The sequence below is a fragment of the Manacus candei genome, unplaced genomic scaffold, assembly GCF_025592945.1.
Source record: "Manacus candei isolate 608988 ecotype Guabito, Panama unplaced genomic scaffold, ASM2559294v1 h1tg000017l, whole genome shotgun sequence".
Classification (NCBI taxonomy): Eukaryota; Metazoa; Chordata; class Aves; order Passeriformes; family Pipridae; genus Manacus; species Manacus candei.
The window spans coordinates 2175612-2194529 of record NW_026138065.1 but is presented as its reverse complement, the minus strand read 5'-3'; the positions used below and the strand labels follow the sequence as shown (position 1 = coordinate 2194529).

At 41.0% G+C, this 18918-nt stretch overlaps 1 protein-coding gene across 1 annotated transcript in view; it reads left to right on the top strand.

The window, feature by feature from the left end:
* PCNX2 (pecanex 2) overlaps positions 1-18918 on the top strand; it is a 156177-nt gene that overhangs the window by 133812 nt on the left and 3447 nt on the right. Inside the window, exons 28-33 of the mRNA XM_051783458.1 lie at positions 1688-1791; positions 9224-9368; positions 10382-10612; positions 10960-11234; positions 12237-12424; positions 18097-18545. Coding sequence (XP_051639418.1) covers positions 1688-1791; positions 9224-9368; positions 10382-10612; positions 10960-11234; positions 12237-12424; positions 18097-18545 — 1392 coding nt within the window. The remainder of the gene's footprint in view (positions 1-1687; positions 1792-9223; positions 9369-10381; positions 10613-10959; positions 11235-12236; positions 12425-18096; positions 18546-18918) is intronic.

Below are 18918 nucleotides of genomic sequence, written 5' to 3'. Positions count from 1 at the left end.
AGGGAAGTGCATGGCAAACTCACTGCTAGCATAGGTCACCTCTGAGAGCTCATAACAAATGTGAACCACGCCACAAAACCATGTGGAACTGCCTCGCAGCTCTCGAAGGTCAGAGGCAGATTTACAGCTGTGCATTTGCATGCTTTGAGCCACTAAGATTACTGATGTCAGCAGTCATTTGTCAGAAATGCACTACTGTATTTCTATGGAATACTCAAAATAGCCCAGGGGGAGAATACAGTTTCAAACAAGCATATTGCCTCAATCTAATTTTCTGATTAATGCTGATAATGGCAAAAATGGAGAGGTGTATCTTTCCTGGCCACCAGGCACTACATTGGTGTGTTTTTCGCTCAGGATCACAGACTGCACATCCCGTTTGCTACCACTGACCTCAGCTGGTATAATATCACTGAATGTTTCCTGTAACATCACTGAATGTTTTTTTTTCCACTTTGGTTCCTTCTCATGTCTGTAATGCCAAATACCATTCCACCAGTTCCTCTGCCTATCATTATATTGGTATTGTTTTCACCAGATTGTCATCTGAGCCCTTCCCTGCCATTTCCTCCTACTGGGTACATTTCACCTCTTTTTTTTCTCATCTCTGTGTCTCATCTCCCGAGTTCTGACACACAAAGAATTGCACAGTGCAGGGAAAGCACTGTTAAATGATACCTTTTCACTTGTTCTGTTGCTGAAACTTTCAAATACATAACAGACTTAGGGATGCCAATAGACTTGAAACATGTAAGTTAGACTTAAAAAGACAAATGAATGCCTGCACTGATGCACACACACACTTTTTTTTTTACATCTTTTACCTCTGTTTTTTAATTCACTGACTATAGAGAGGTAAAGTTCATGTAGGACATGAGATGAAAAAAAACAACTTCACTGTATACATAACCTTGAAAATCAATGTATTTCCTAGAAGGAGCTACATTCTCCATTATAATTGTTTTCAATTTTAAAGTCAAAGAAAGCTATAAGAAATCATTCATTGCATGGCCTGAAATAATAATCCATATCCTCCTGAAAATTAATGTGCATGAGGGGTTGTTTCAGTTTTTTCTTCCTGCTTGATTTCTTTATGAAAATTTCAGTAAAAGAAACTCTCCTGAGCTAGTAAATGTAAATGACATATTTTGGCTGCTTGTTAAAATGTGATGTCAGTGTCATCAATGGTATACAATTTAGATAGATATTGTTATTCAAGAAAAGTGTGTACCTCCAAACTTTTGTAGATAGGTTGTTCTTCTGGAATCTGTGGCGGGGTTTCATAGGAACTGTATCCCATGAGAAGGGTTTTGGCTGTCTCCCATTGCAGTGTCTCTCAACAATAAGGAACCTCATGTGTTTTAGAATGTCATGTCGGGGAGGAGTGGAACCAAACAAAAAACACCACAAAAAAATACCCACCCCCTCAAAGATGCACTTCCTTGGGATCTCACCACTGGAGAACAAAATGTTCTGTTTCTAGCCAGTGGGCAAAATAAGGTTGTATTTTGCAGAAAGTCTCTAATGGTGATGATCTTCCTTCTTGTTCTGTTTAATTGCAAAGAATGTTTTTGTGAGTAGGTCCAGCTACATGCAGATTTTATGTGTGTTACCATTTGTAGTATTGTGGTGCTTTAAAAGATGGTATTTTCATTTAGAGTAACATGCTAACCTTAAAATTTTGTAGCACCTGGACAGTGATGAAGATTCTCCTCTAGTGACGCTTTCCTTTGCCTTGTGTATATTGGGTCGAAGAGCTTTGGGAACTGCATCTCACAATATGGCCATCAGGTAATTTTTAGGAATCCTTTATCCTCATGCTAAAACAAAGACCTGTTTGTCTTTTTTCACGTGATATGGAATCTCAAGAGAATAATAGATCAAAGTAAAGTCTCATTCCTCCAAAAAATACTTTGTTTTCTGCTGTTCCTGATCATCTTTTACTTTGTAGTTGGCTAAATAGCTAATACCAGTCTTTATTTCACAGGCCAAAGCAGAATTTTTCATTGAAAGAATGGGTACCAATGGTTATTGCTTGTGTTCACTCATGCCTGGCTATTGGAATGCTGGCTTCCTCCAGCATTCCAGTAAAAGGAAGATACTTCCAGAAGAGGAACTATTTTATGTATATATATATAAAAAACTGTTAGCTAGCTAAATAATAATAAATCCATAAGGGTTCTGTATTCCTTAGGGTGGTATTCCTGTTCATTTGCCACTTCATTCTGGCAACTAAGGAAGGCAGAACCTTGGATCTCCTGAGACTACAGCTTTGTCTGTTCACAGTCTACCTTACTCATTTGTTCACTGATTCAAAACACTTCTCCCTAGGAAGTCTGGTTAATTAAAATATGTTTGGTTAAGATTGTTTCTGAATATCTTCTTCATCTTTTATTTTCCTTAGGGATTTTTCCATTTTCACTAGGACTTATGAGTTTTTTGGGTTTTATACAGTACAATTTACGCTGTTCTATAGATAAGGCATTTTATCAAGGTAATAACCCTAATTTTCATGAAGTTTAACTTCTCACCTAATTTTAGATTTTTATTAGATTTATTTGAACTCCCTGTGTTCACAGGAGTTTAGTAACCATAGAGAAGTTGAATAAACACAGTTTCTAAGTGACCTTGCTATGTTGGCACAGAACTGCGAGCAAAGCTACCTAGACCTCTATCAATGTGCTCCTTAGAGAGGATTTGTCTTACTAACAAGCAAACAAAGACAGCATGTGTGATTTTGAATGCATTTTGTTATAAGATAAAACAGTCCTTTTAAATATTCATTCTAGCTTTGTTATCTGTTGAGACATATGTAACATTTTGTTTTATGTCTTCCTCTTTCAGTGAGTCACACAAAATATTTGTGGTCCACGTGGCTTATTTCTTGGTGTGCTGCTGATTTCTGTTTTCTGAAGTGCCTTTTGTTGTGTCTTTTCTACTAGTCCTTGCACATTCCCTTCCTGTAGTAGTTTTCTTCTGGGTTGCATTTCCTCTCCCTTCATTTCAATTCACTCAAATCAGTGTGATGTTTAGTAAGTCACTGATATTTCTAAAACTGTCCTTTTTTTTTTCCTTGATGATCCAGATTTTAGAGTTGGGGAAAAGTTTATGTGCATTTAGGATTTTTGTTTGAGAAAAGATTAAAGTAATTTTTCATCAGGGTATGCAATAGATAGGTCACAGAGATATTAGAAATGCATCTAAAAATATCACAAAACCTTCCTCAAACTGCCATCCCATTGCATGTACTTTCCACTGGATCTTTAAATCTTCATTACAATATTTTGGCACTAGTACAGATACAATAAAAATGTCACCTATTTGTATTGGCTTACATGATTAGCAGATAATGCAAAGGGATAATAAATCAGATTTTCCAAAGCTTAACATGGAAAGTATGAATGTTGAGGATAATTATTTGCTAAGTGTTCTGTAAAGATTTTAACAATAAGGAGGCAGTTATACCATGTCTTTTGAAAATCTGGCAAATTACCAATAAACCAAATTAGTTCCTATCTTTTGGTGAGTTGACACTCCATACTTAAAAATATTTTTCTTGAGGAGAAAGGTCTGTAGAAAGGCAAAAAATGGGGTAGTCATAGGAGGTGAACAGCTCTGTCCCTCTTTTTCTGAATCTATTCTATATAATCCTCTATCTTTAATTAAGTCCTGGTTTTCTTTTTATTAAACAAGTGCTCCAGGGCAGTACTGAATCATTGTATTTTTAAAATGTATTTTGTGACATAAAAGGGATTAAGTGGAACCTTCTGTCAGTATCTTTTTCAGTGCTACTTCACAAAAGCTTTCCCTTAGAAAAGTTTCACTGTGGAAAAACTGTGTCACTTCCCCACCTGGTTAAATTACCTTTAATACGTTTCCACTGTAAGAAAGATTTGGAGAAATAGAAAAGGAATCTGAGTAGCACAATTGAAGTTATAAATTGCTGCAGCTACAAAACATGACTTTAGCTTGGTGAAATACATTTATTCTTGACTTAGAGAATGTATATATCTATACAAAACCAATTTAGTAGAAATTATTAACTAAGGAGCAAGGTGGGTATGCTACCCCTGACATCAAGACCTTTATCAACAGAAATCCCCCAAATACAGTCACTTAAGCATGGAGGGAAGTTCTAACCCTACTTACTGTGTTTATTGCTTCATACAGTTCTTCACAAGTGGTTTAAACACCATGAAGCAGTAAGTCAGTGGGACTCTGATAGGAGGAATACAATTATACAGCATGCCAGGGGAAGGACACTTTGTCCAACATGTGCAACTGATGAGGCCAGAAGGAGATGCTCCCAAGAATTAGCTTCAGGCACTGAAGTTAGGTCTCCCTGCCCACTCCCTGTGTTTGACAGAGATACAGCAACTCTCACCAAGGGTAATTGGGAGCATTATTGCTGGTCCTCGCCTCAGCTCCCACGCTGCTGCAGGTCTGCATTCAGTCAGATGGTGGAGAAGTACTTAAGGTCCTCAAAAGCTGGAAGAACCATTCCTTAGGTGATGGTTCACAGTCTTCCTTAAAAAGGTGTCAAGATATTTTGGGGACCTTTTTGGAGCCTGCTGGTGCTGAAGAGGGTTTATTTTTCTGCGGGAATGGTCAGAGCAGGCAGACCCAAAGCCAGCTGTGTGCATGAGGGGGATGTACTGCATGTATGGGAGTTGGAACTAGATGATCTTTAAGGTCCCTTCCAAAATAGGCCATTCTATGAATCTATGGCTGTTGGGAGCTGGCCCATTTTGTCAGAGGTCAAGGCTCCTAACACACACTTTGTCATACCTGAATGCTGGATTGCAAAAATGCAGATGTAGATTACTCTGGTAAGCACTGAGAAATTACCTCGATCATCATGTCAGGACTTTCTATTAACTCTGTGTGCAAAGCATGTTCTGTCTGCAAAGCATCGCTAGAGTTTGAGTAATGGCCAGATAGGTGGTGCACTCTTCTCCTCCTCATTGTATGAAGCTTTTCAGGTGTTCAGTGTGAGCAAACTAGCCAAGAATCAGTGCTCTGCAGTTCATATTTCATTCTCAGGGATGACTATGCAGGTAGTAGGAAACTTTCTCTGGACTAAGTCAGGTCCTTGCTGTGTCTTGGAGGAGTGACAGTCATCCAACTGCTGTGCAGAAATAGTAAAGGAAGGGTAATGTTACACTGAGCTGTGCACTGCAGAATTGAGAGTCAAGTTTACACTGTGTATGTAAACTACCAATTTGCACTCATTTACACATGATTTTGTCTAATCTATTAATCAGTAAATGTCACTGTGTAAACCAAGATTTTAAATGCTCTTATATAATGTATGTAAATAATTATTCAGTGTACCTGTTCATGTAAATGTCAGTAGAAACCTAACATTACCACTAGATTACACAATAAATGCATTCATTAAGAAGGCAGAACATTGCTATGCAAATCATTTGCTCTTTTAAACTGTCATTTGAAGGCATCTTGCACAAAATGCAATTTGAAGAATGACATGACATTACCATTTGTTTATTCAAATATGAGTGATATGTTTAGGTGTGTATTTGTAAAAAAATTACAGAATAATTCTATTCGGACACCAAATCTACTAGTAAATAAATGTTTAGTATACATTTCAAATTTGGGAAAATATAAAAATCTCTCATCAGATACTTCCAACATTACCAAGCCTGGCTGCTCAGATTCCCTTAGCTCTCTCTGGGTCTTACCACTCAGTGTGGACAAAGAGTCATTCCAAGGAATGCCTCTGCCTGGAGGAACCACTGCTTATGCTGAAGCCCAAGGAAACAGTTCCCCCCACTTGCTCCTTCTCATTTGGGCATCCCATTGCACTGCCCAGCATCTGAGGGGAGAGAAAGATATAGAGGGTGTGGGACATGGTGCCACAATGTTGCTGGTGATGCTGCACTGCTCCTAGGAGTTAAGCAGAGGGTGCAGCTTGATGCCTGCCAGAGGTGAGCAGGGCAAGAGGGAATAAAAGGTGGAGTCTCAGCTCACAACCACTGTCGTCTAAAATATCAAATGAGAAGGGCTACCACTAAAAATACTTCAGGTGAACTGCAACATTCAGGTCATTGCCAGCTCTCAGACATGCATGTTTCTTTATTCCTTAAATAAACCTACAGTTAACATCGGAGAAGGTCTACAAACTGCAGCCAGAGGATGGGGTTTGATGTGCAAAATACACACAGAGATATTCATCAGCTCATTAGTCTTCATCCATACTGTTTTCAGGATTACATTAAATGCTTATAGTTTCAGATCTTGGAGCAGTGTAAGGCATGCAGTAGGAGGGAGTATTTGCTTTGGCACTGTTGCCCTCCCTCTGGTATTTGTGGCACTGCTTAATCCCCTCTCTTCTGCACGTTCAAGGGACCGACGGTTCCCACGCACCTACTAGTGTTGTTCTAAAATAGCTCACAGTTGTGACAGCAGCTTTTCAGGTTGTTAGCTCAGAGGGTTAGAAATGTTGCCAGAAATAGTAGTTATGTCTCTTACAGATTAATGTTGTTTCTCTGACATGTGATTTTACCTTAACTAGTTTTTAAAATATTTTGAACGAGCCTGTAACTGCAGCAGATTACTAACTGAGGTATGTTAAAAGTGGGCCAAGACGGCAGCAACAACCTTGAGTCAGGCCTGAGATCAAAGCAGTTGACTTTACAGATTTGTTATAATCTCATTACTGTCTTCAGGAGAGAGCTTAACAATGGGAAGAATAATGAGAACTGTATCTTATATGGATTAAGAGCTGCGTGTTACAGAAGTAATGGCTTGAGATAGTGTCACATTATAGGCAGAATGTACCCAAAAGCCTCATTACGATTGGCAGGAGAATAAAAGATGTCCATGGTTTTGTGAATACAGCAATCTCCTCCAGACTGCTCTGGTGGAAAATATGATACATTAAATAATTGACTCTCAGCCTACCACTGATTTGCTCCTTGTAGCAGTCATGTTTGTTCTTAAAAATGCTGGGTAGAGACCTTATTATGCAGAGGGATGAGAAATGGATGAGCCTCCCCTAACTAAGCCCAGTGAGAGCTGTACGTGCTTCCCTCTGCTCCCTCTGCTGATGCTCAGCTGCAGTTCGCACAGCTGTCCTAGTCCTGGCTGTGCTTTCAGCACATACTGCTGTTCACACCAGCCTGTTTAGCATGTGCTGATGCCTGTAAGACACTTAGATGTGAATGCAAACTCTTTGTCTGCTCTGGTGTTCAGATTTGGTGCTGAGAGCCTCTAATGATGTAAAAATCAGTTCTCTCTCTTGCCTGCTCCTCCCATCCTCCCAGCCAACTTTTCAGACCAAATACAGGGATGGTTATATGGGGAAAATACTATACTATAGATCATCATTAGGTGCAGAATTCAGGGTAGTTTTTACAGTTTCATCCTGGGAAGAATATTTAGGTACAGAAATATTTTTTCCAGGCAAGAATTGAGCTGTGTATGCTGATGTTGGTTAGCGGGTAGGCAAGTGAAAGGACCCTTCCTGATGTCTAGCCTTTTCAAAGGAGATGATAGTCACATATTTCACCACAATAGCTGCATTCACCATTTCCTCCCTCCCCCTTAATGGTTTATTCTGGGGCTTTCCTAGTTATTAAGCAGGATTTGAATATATTATCATTTTCTGAACTGTGGAGATGATTGATTGAAAGTCAGTGGGGATCAGGACCCAGTCCTCGAAGACACATAATAACTCCCACTGAAATCAGTGCTCGAATGTTTTGGAGATCTGAGTGTAAGTGCCTGTCTTGTATAGTATAGGCATGTTTTAATATGTAACTTGGTACTAATAAATGCAAATCAGTTTAAGAATTCACAGGAGCTTCCCTGTACTCCTCATGTTCCCAGCAGCAACAGCAGCCCTGCCTTCCTCCCTGGCCTTGGTCTGATTAGTTGATTTGTATTACATGGTGCTTTTGCAGAGAAAACCAGTATCCAGCTGTTTTTCTGGTAACAACATATATATTTCCATTTTAATTTCTAAAACATGCCACCCACCAAGAGCAAAATAAGAATACCTTTGAGCTGAAGATAGACCAAGCATTCTCCCAATCTCTCTTCTCCCTTTCAGGGAAAACATTTAAAAGATTTTTTTCTTATTCTAAAATAAGAAAGCTCAATTATGTAGAAAGATTATGTGTTCTCAAGAGAATGGCTGGGCAGTAATGAAAACCACTAACATCTTAATGCAGCTTCTCCTCAGAGCCTTTACAATCTAAAAAAGCAACTGTTGTAAGACTGACTAAAATCTTGGCAGGTAGATGAAACTATGTCCTGTGGGTTTGCAAGAGATTCCTGTTTTTAACAGATGGGTCTGTTTTCCTCTATTTTGAGATCACTTCTTCAGAGCAGCATTAGGTCAGCAGCCCTGCTACAGGCATTATACAAGTGGCTGTGGTGGTGGCATGGGAAGCTCATAATTTGGGATGCAGGCTGGAGCTGAAGGCTGGTTGTTTCCCTTCACAAAGCCCTCATGCAACCGTTTTCTAACAACTACTTCAATTTTTACTTCATGCTTAAGTCTCAGGTCCAGGCAAACCATCATCCAAGGTCTGGCAGAACTAGTTACATCTCATTTCTTAGACTGGAAAAAAGAAACTTAGTGCATATTTGCTTTAGGGTTCGTTGTTTCAGTATGAAACGCGTGTTGCTTGATTTGTGCTCTCACCTGGTTTGCTGCACAGTTCCTGAAACTGTATTCTCAGTACATCTGCTTTAATATTCACTTTTAGGTTTGAGTTTCACGGCAAAGTCTTGCTGAAAATATTTTTTACAGCTTTTTTTTAAATCATGATTTTTCACCTTACAAGAACTGCTAACAGAACTTATCAATAAACTTTCAAATAAGGAAGCAGCTTGTGCTGCCTGCACAGAGAGTGCAGCTGGCACTCTTTGACCTGGTCTCTTTGGCACAGCTGCAAAGAAGCAGTGCCCTGAGGCACCCTGTGACTCAGTCACCCATCCTGAGGCCATCTTTCTTTCTAGGTGCCACATCCATTTCGTGTCTGCGTTTACAGCACAAGCAGAAGGAAAACCACCTACCCCAGGGAATGCTTTTTCATTAGAAATATGTGATGCTTTATGCCCACCACAAGCTTTCACCCTTTGCCAGAGGGTCACCGGCCACTGCACAAGTCAGCATGTGGCTGGGGCTGACAGATCCTGTTTGGTGAGATGGGAATGACTTCTGGGAATGACTGCTGCCTTTCTCTCACAGCTTGGACTCTTTTCTTTATGGGCTCCATGCACTGTTCAAAGGAGACTTTCGGATAGCAGCAAAAGATGAGTGGGTCTTTGCAGACATGGATCTCTTGCATAAGGTTGTTGCCCCTGCAATCCGAATGTCGCTGAAGCTACACCAGGTAGCATATTTATTTATTTACTTATTTATTTGAACTTTACTATTGTATCTGTTTTCTTAGGAAAATGCAGGAAACCTTACCAACTGTCCAAAGGAAGGCGGGGAGGGAAAGGAGAGAAATGGAGTACTTGTTGCCTTTTCTGAGAAACACCTTCACCAAGATGGAAAACCTTGGCATTTATTTTGCATTCACTTGATCTTCTTTTCTGTATCCCCTAGCTGCCCAGTTGAAACCACTCATTTAAGAGATCTTGACCCTGCATTTTTTATCAAAACAAAACTGACAGTCTTGTTATGTTTTACTTGCACAGATACTATAAATATGGTTTCTAGATTGAAAGGAAATACATTGATTATACTGATTTCATAGCTGATTTCATTGCTAATTTCAGGTCAGGCCCTATAGAATATGGAGTTGATTTTATTCTTGCTCTGGCATGTTATGATTTAGTATCATATGCCTTTATAATGAATTATATTTATAATTGTTCTGAATGTTACTGAACTGCTGTGAATTCTGATCTGATACTTTGACACAATAATTTTTCGCTGGCCGTGGTGCTGCAGGACAGCTGAAGTTACAACACTGTGGTATCTGTTGATGGATACCCAGTCCCAGCTATTGTTCGTGGATTTTGTGAATAAAAACAAGGATTTCCACAAGAACTGTGGAATGCCCCGATGATTCCAGTCTCCCTCCAGGTTACCCAAAAGTTCTGTCTCCCATGGTTTTGCACTTCATAAAAAAAGAGTGGGTAAGCTGGCATTCTCCAAGTGTTTTTGTCCAGTGGAGACATGAGACCAGAACAGGTTACAATAAAGCAAAAATCATATCTTTCTATATTACCGTTAAATTAATTGCTCTACCTGCCAAAAGACACACGCTATCAAATGGGAAGTCACTGGAGGGGTCAGCTGGCAACTGTTTGAAAAACAGGGTTTTGTTTATTGTTAATAGTTTCTGTGTGTTCACAGATATACCTGACTTTGTGATACTTTTTCCTGTACTACCAGGACCAGTTCACCTGCCCAGATGAGTACGAGGACCCAGCAGTTTTGTATGAAGCAATCCAATCCTTTGAGGAAAAGGTTGTGATCTGTCACGAAGGGGACCCAGCCTGGCGCAGCGCTGTGCTCTCCAACCGAGAGGAGCTGCTGACCCTGAGACATGTGGTAGATGAAGGAGCAGATGAATATAAAGTTATCATGCTCCACAAAAGCTACCTGAGCTTCAAGGTGATCAAGGTACAACATCTAACATCTTTTTAATATTGCAGTAATTTAGGGCTGTGGTAACTAATATTATTTCTGAGTCATGTGGTCAAAAGGAGAGGTCAATTGTAGTTATCGGAGTAGGGACTGGAGGCTGAAAAAGTTCTCTTCAGTTGACATCCATTTTGCACCTACCTGTTTGTGTACCTGAAATTCCAGGCTTTAGCAGGGAGTAGCTGCAAACCTTCATAAAAGCTGTTGGTGCAAAGACATGAGGTGTTTGCACACGCAGCCACTGCCATTCTAGCTGGATGCTGTAGTTCTGCATCTTAAGTAGCAAATGTTTTCCCATGATCCGCATGTTTTTAACCTGCCTGTAGGTCAACAAGGAGTGCGTCAGAGGGCTTTGGGCTGGGCAGCAGCAGGAACTGATTTTCTTACGCAATCGTAACCCGGAGAGAGGAAGCATCCAGAACAATAAACAGGTCTTGCGGAACTTAATTAATTCTTCATGTGATCAGCCACTGGGATATCCAATGTATGTTTCCCCTTTAACCACCTCGTACCTTGGGACACACAGCCAACTGAGGAACATTTGGGGGGGACCTGTCAGTTTGGACAACATTAAAAAGTGGTTCAAATCCAAATGGTTAAGGTAGGTGTTAAATTTTGGCTATGCCAATAGAGACCCTGTGGTCGTGGTTTCACTGTATTTTCTGTTAAAAGAGAGTAATTCTGTACTGTTATCTCTAAGCAAAAAATTAATTGCAAATAACTGAAAATGTAACAAAATTGTACTGCAGATAGAGCAGAAAGAAAATTCATTAACTCATTCATGGCAAAGCTTTCTACACGTTCAGCAAGATTCATTCAAATCACTTAGCACTACAGACATTTCCCTTTTTCCTTGGAATTTTACTGTTTATGCCTTCTAAATAAGGGTATCTTTTCTGTAACTCTGACATGTCAGAACACGAGTAAATATGCTGGTGGGTTATGCTCCAAAGCTTTGGCAGCATACATAATCATCCCCTAGTCATTGTTCTTAACCAAAACACATCTGAAAACATACTTGCTATCAACCAAAACTGCCTGACTTCCCCTAAGCATGCATGATCAGTACCTGCCACATTGTTCCTACATGCACTCTTGGTACAGCAGTAACTCCCTTGTCTCATTCCCTCCACCTGCCCTATTGCCACTGGAGCTGAGGAAAGGCAGAGCACCACGGAGAGACTATGGGAGCCAGCTCGCATGCTAAGACCTGTGTTAAAATGTCAAGATTAAATCTCATGGCTTACCATGCTAGTTTCCCACCCAGCTCATCCCTTCGAGCTCCCTCCAGCCCATTTCTCTTTGCTACTTGGTTACCTCATGCAGAAGTTGATCTTTAGAGACCACTGTAACATTAGATAAAGAACCCTAAGGTCTTGCAGCATTTCAAAGCCACTTAGCACAGACAGGGAAAGATCTGATTTGTGTCATATACAATTTTGTTCCAAGTAAGCTTACCACATCATCTTTGTCATCTCATAAAATGTCAGAAGACTGCACTGGCGTAAGAGAGAACAATTACACATTTTTGAGGGCACCTAACAATGGTGACAAATTTTGACGTGTAACAAGTGGCTGACCATGCGTGTGTTCCTGCAAACAGAATGCGGAAGGACTGCCATGCAGCAGCTCACCACGAGAGAGGTAACGTTGAAGAGGTGGATAGTGGAGGGGGGTCTTCATCTGGCAACCATTCCACAGGCAATTCAAGCCAGAGCAGTAGCTCGCAGCCCACGAGAAATGGAACCCCTCAGTTACAAGCTTCGTCTCAAGAGGTGCACCAGCGGGCAGGTATGTGTGCAGTTTACTTGGCTTTTTCTGTATCTTTCTCCTGAGGGGCTGCATAGGCAGATGTCTCAGGGGCATGCTCAAATCCAGTGGAAAACTAATTTCAGTAAGAGAGCACTTTTGTCATGGTTCGAGATTGTGGCTCAAACTGTCACAGCTTTGTCTTTTCTGATGACCAAGAACATGTAGGAGATGGCTTCCTGATACTGTTCCAGGTATTTACTGGGACAGTGTAAGATAAATGTGATTCACCAAAGCTTCCCGTCAAAAGTTCATTAGGTATAATTTTTGGACTAGCAGGTGCCATTAAGAATGCCAGAAAGAGAAATGCAGATGGGAGAGAGTGTACATGAGAGATGCAGGGAACCCTCATCACACTGAACCTCTGCTTACTGTTGGCTGGGAATAGCAGAATGAAAGTATACAACAATCTTAATTATCTTGGAAGGACCGTGACAATTTATTTGAGGAATTGGTTTGGCTGTTCATCAGCACATGCAGAGAAGAAACAAATGGAAAATAGCTTCTTATGTCTATACAGCAGTTACCAAGAGAAAATTAAATGCTGCCAATGATTCTGTCAATGAACAGCTGAGCCCTTCTCAAATAATGGATTCAAAAGTACTTCAAACATATTCACAGGGTAGAACTACTGGCCTTGACATTGTACATGTATGTTGAGTAGTAAGGATAAGGAATTGGTTGGACTGTCACATCTGGAGGGCAGAGGTCAATGGCTCACAGTCCCAATGGACATCAGTAACAAGTGGTGTCCCTCAGAGGTCCGTACTGGGACCAGTGTTATTTAATATCTTTATTAATGACACAGACAGAGAGATCGAGTGCGCCCTCAGCAAATCTGCAGGTGACACCAAGCTGATTGGAGTGGTTGATGCACCTGAGGGACGAGATGCCATCCAGAGGGACCTGGACAAGCTTGAGAAGTGGGCCCATGGGAATCCCATGAGTTTTAACAAGACCAAATGCAAGGTCCTGCATCTAGGTCAGAGGAACCTAGATGGGCTGGGGGATGGGCAGATCGAGAGTAGCCTGCAAAGAAGGATTTGGGGGTGCTGGTGGATGTGAGGCTGGACATGAGCCAGCAATGTGCACTTGCAGGCCAGAAAGCCAATTGTGTCCTGGGCTGCATCAAAAGGTACACGGCCAGAAGATTGAGGGAGGTGATTCTGCCCCTCTGCTCTGGTGAGACCTCACCTGGAGTGCTGCATCCAGCTCTGGGGTCCCCAGTACAGAAAGGACATTGACCCTTTGCAGCAGGTCCACAGGAGGTCCACTAAGATGATCAGAGGGAGGGAGCACCTCTCCTGTGAGGAAAGGTGAAGAGAATTGGGTTTGTTTAGCCTGGAGGAAGGAAGGCTTCAGGGTGACCTAACTGTGGCCTTCCAGTACCTGAAGGAAGCCCACAAGATGGATGGAGAGAGACTTTTTACAAGGGTATGTAGTGAGAGGACAAAGGAGAATGGCTTTAAACAGAGAGTAGGTTTAGATTGGATATTAGGAAAAAAATCTTTACTGTAAGGGTGGTGAGGCAGTGGAACAGGTTGCCCAGAGAAGTTGTGGATGTCCTACTCCTGGAAGTATTCAAGGCCAGAATGGGGCTTTCAGCAAACTGGTCTGGTGAGAGGTGTCTTTGTCCATGGCAAGGGGTTTGGAACTTGATGATCTTTAAGGTCCCATCCAACTCAAGTCATTCTATGATTCTAAGTTTGGCAGTGAGTCACTCTGAGATCTACCACTGTGGGATCAGGACTTGTAATGTAAAGCAAATTAACTCTACCTTTCAACAAGTTTGTGGCAGTACTGTATAAATTAAAGCAGAGAACTAGAGGGGTATGACACTTCTTTGTCTCCCATTAGATTATTTTGACCTATCATTAAAGATAATGGACAGAAGTGGAAAAAATCTTACCCTGAATATAAATCATATTACAAGAATAAAATAACTGCTGCTTTTAATTGAGTCTAATGCTAGAGGAATCCCCGTGTGCATACTCATAACTTGACACCACAATAATCAGAGTAGCAAACTTAATTGTGAAATAATGATCCTGAGCACAATAAAGTAAGTTAATTGTGAGTTGTCTAAAATAACATATTGGGTGCCCAGAAAACCACTATCAAGAGAGAAAGTCACACTTGGTTAAGAAAAGCAACCTGGTTTTGGGTAAAATGACAAAACGCACAACATTATGAAAGGAAGTGGAAAATAGCAAATGCAAATCCATATTCAATCCTGAGATACTGGTTACAGAGAATGAAGGAAGTTGGTTTTGGCTAGGACCATTAGGGACAAAAAGATTAAAGTGAGTTTGTGGCTGTTTATTTTTAAAGAGTATTAAGAAGCAAAAGAAATCCTAAGAGAGGTCTTGATCTGTCACTATAGAAAAGTAGAGTTGCCAATCTGTAGAAATGAAAAAAAAAATTCTGGTTTATATTGGGAAAAATGCAGATAATTTGTTTCTATGATCTGATCATTAAACAATTCCATCCATCCTAACAGCTACAAAGAACATGAAATAGTGGCTATCAAAGCTTAATTGAGCAAATCCAAGTGACTAATTCAAGAACGTTTTTAAGAGAGCTGGTTGAAAAGCAAAGTGTATTCGATCTTCAATAAGCATCAGGACACTAAGGCAATACCAGAGCACTGGAAAAGAACTTATGCTATGCCTGTTAAAAACCAGAATGACTAGGGTGATCTGCATAGTGCATGTCTGTCAGTCTGACTTTTGTCCAGGACAGTGTTGGGCTACCTCACACAGTTCCAGTGCCCTAATTTAGGAATGACATTTTTAGTTTGGAAGCACTTCAAAGAAGAGCCAAAAAATGATCAAAGATCTGGGAAATAAGTCCTGTAGTGAAAGATTCATTGCTTTCAAACAATTGGTATTGTAAGAGATGCCTTGATCATAGTCTGTAAGTAAGTACTTACCTGGGGAATGAAAGGTGACTAAAGACCATCGATTTTAGCAGACTTGGATATAACAAAGCTAAACAAATTCAGATTTGAGATCAAGAGCACATTTTTAATACTGAGAGAATAAATAAACAGTGAAACAAGTGACTAAGGATTAAGGTGAATTCTCCATGACTGGAGATACTGGATGCATTTTTAAAAATCACACTAGTAATTAATAATACCACACAGGAATTAATTCCAGGAAGTTCTGTGGCCCATGCTATATAGGAGAGCAGACTAGATGATCACAGCAATTCCTTCTAGACTCATAATCTATGAATCAAGTGCATCTAATTTTTTCATATTTCATATTTTGTTTTGCAGCCCGGTGCCACTGAGTCTGCAATATGCAATGAAAGCCCTTTATAAAAGTGCGACCAAAATCAGGAGCACTGGAAATGTGTGGGGTTCTCCCCCAAAGTGTCTTTATTTCATGATGCAGTTTGTAAAACAGCCTTTGTTTTTCCTAAGTGTTTTCAGGGACAGGGTTATTTATGTGTAGATGCGGGTGGTCTCCTGTCCAATGCTGTAACCACTGCCTTTGGGATGAATATAGAATACTTTTGGAGAGGGGTCAGCTTGGCAGTTTAAATCACAAACAGATGTTGGGCCATGTTAGCCCCTGCACAAACTAACACACCGCAGCCCCTCTGTTCTTAATTCCAGTCTGTTCTTTTTATTTAAAAATGTAACATATTAAAATAACCTTCAGATGTAGAAACCAAAGCACTTAAACCAAACCCCAGGGTTTGAAGAACCTGAATCCCTGCAGAGACCAGCTGCCAGCATGGCAGCCAGGCCAGACCCCCATCACAGTGCACGGCCCCCCTGTTGATCACAGGTGAAGGGCAGAGGACACTGGCAATGTGGTACCCAGGAGCCATAGGATCATAGAATATCTGGAGTTGGAAGTGATCCACAAGGACTATCAAAGTCCAGCTGCTGGCTCTGCACAGGACCACCCCAAGAATCACATCATGTGCCTGAAAGCATTGTCCAGGCACTTCCAAGAGCCATGTCCATCTGTCCTTTCGCTCTCAAGCAGAGATCTTGGGGCTCTTATTACAGAGAACGCTGCTTTCCATGCCATCTTAGGAAAATTACTATTTTATTGGTTGTAGTATAAAAGTAGAACTAAAGATACATTGTAAATGAGGTATGAAAGTGTTCAATACTTGCCAAACCAACTAGGTTTTAGTCCAGCTAAAGAGCTCCAGTTATGGGTAGCCCAGCTCTGCTTATCTGACTCCATGCCAAGTTACCTAAATTCTCTTTGCTTCAGCATCTGAAAAATGGGGATAATGATACCAGCCTCTGGAAAGGAGGTCTGTGGAAGTAAAGCAGCGTATTTCAGCTACATGCTGTAAATAGCTTGGATATGAAATTCTGCATTGCTGAACCTGTACGAATTCAGCAGTCATGTGACTGCTGAAGATGGTGTGAGATTTATATTCCTTTATGCCAGCAAAAATTCAGTGTTTGGAGGAGTTCAAGTATTGGGGAAAACCAAAGCAAAAAAAAAATATTCCCAACAGCCTGGAAATGCCTGCCAGAAAAACTTGTTTCTGTGTTGATGGCTCTCAACAGATCTTCTGGCATCAACTCCCTACCCCACAACTATAGCTAGGAAACCAAAATGCCAGCTTGTGTTAATGTTTGGAGTTTTCTGGAAAGCAAAATGCCAAGCAGGCACTCATGTGACGGGGTATTTGCTGTGTAAGCCTGGGTTAGAGCCTGTCTGCAGAAACAGTAAACTCTTCTGGGGCCTGTGGCACATGCCAGCCCACTGCCTGCCATTTGCAGAACGCCTGGGTACAGGCAGGTATCTGGTGGGTTCACTGGCCAGTATTTTATTATTTTTCATTCTATGGCTATTTAAATATGCTAGCATAAGAAATGCAGAAATCGTTTGCCTGAATGACATAAGGTGTCGATATAAATGTTAACTATGGGGATGTATATGCACAGGAAGAATTTGTCTAGGCGTGTCAGAATAGCATAGCTAATCTACTCTCTATCCAGTAGTGGTTGCACTGAGATGCTTCACAGAATGGGACAAGTCTTATGTGGGTCTCATTCAGACCTCCAATAGTCTACCCTAACTAGAAGCATTCATGTCTTTTCAATCTGTGGTGTACTGTAAATATCTCTCTTGGAACTCAGATAGAGTCTTAAAAACTGTCTTATGGCTTGAATGCTGTATTCTTCCACTTGGTTGAATTCTCAAATTCTCTCTCCCCATATGCAGGAATAGTTCTTTTTAATGTGGCATTGTTTTAATTTTTTGGTTTTATTGTTGCATTTAATTACACCAAGCCATTTAAGGTAGATATTCAGCATTAGTGTGGTTGTCAAAAGGGAGCAGCTACAGCAAAGCTATGCATAATCATTCACTGAGCTTATTAAAATGTATGTGGCAGAATAGGTGTGAGCCTGTCATTAGAGTACTTTCCCTGGAGTCTTATTTCCCTCTCTTTTGACGCAGTACAGAACCACTAGGGCTATTCTGACCAAAACTCTGAACCCCTGTAGTGGAAAACACAAAGATTCATAGATTTGGCAGTATGTTACTCCTGTTATTCTTGAGATTCTTATGGTGGTAAACTAGTGGTAATATGTACACATGGGTCACTGTCAATAGCATGGAGTTCATCAGAATGCCCCTTACTTAACTATATTAATCTTTCTTTTACAGGCAGGAGAAAACCCAGGAGTCAGTCCGTCCAGGCACACACTGCTTTAAACCAAAGGCCCCCAGCTTCAAGTCACTCTGGACCAATTGTAGAAAGCCGCCAGCCTTTCATCCAAACATCTACATCTGCTCACGAAATTGCCCAAAGGCTTTCTAGTAGTCAGCTGTCATTCCACAATTCAGCAACATCTGTGTTTTCCCAGTCCCCTGCTGTTCCTGTTGCTGGCCAGCTGACTGTGCAGGACCGAGCAGCAGCAATGCTCAGGTCCAGTCTGGCCTCTTCCACCAGCTCAACTCTCAGCCTGCTGTTCGGCAAGAGAAGTTTTTCAAGTGCTTTGGTGATTTCTGGGCTCTCAGCTGCAGATGGAGGTAACACCAGTGACACCCAGTCATCCAGCAGTATGAATATTGCCATGGGTCCTTCTGCTAGAGCAGCAAGTCAGGCAGCTCGGGTAAGGCTGAAGCCAAAACAGCGGCCCTAAGCGTGAGCTCCTGTACTGCTCTGCCATCCTGTTCTTCAACTGTCCTCACCACTATTTGGTTTCTTCCTTCAGAAAATATTTTTTTCCAAAACAATGCCAGGATTTTGGTATTTGTTTTGGATTTTGCAGCATCACAATGAAAATGAGACTGTTTAATATTAGTGTGTATATGAGAGTGAGCGTATTTGTAAGTAAATGACAGGTTGGCTGTTACTCACACACCTGAAATTGCAAACTTCGGCAAAGTCCCTTTCTTTCACTCAAACCAGGGATTTAAATCTCCATGTTCTGCAGCCCAAGTGCTGAGTACCGTCATAAGCACACTAAATAGCTCCTTCCTTTC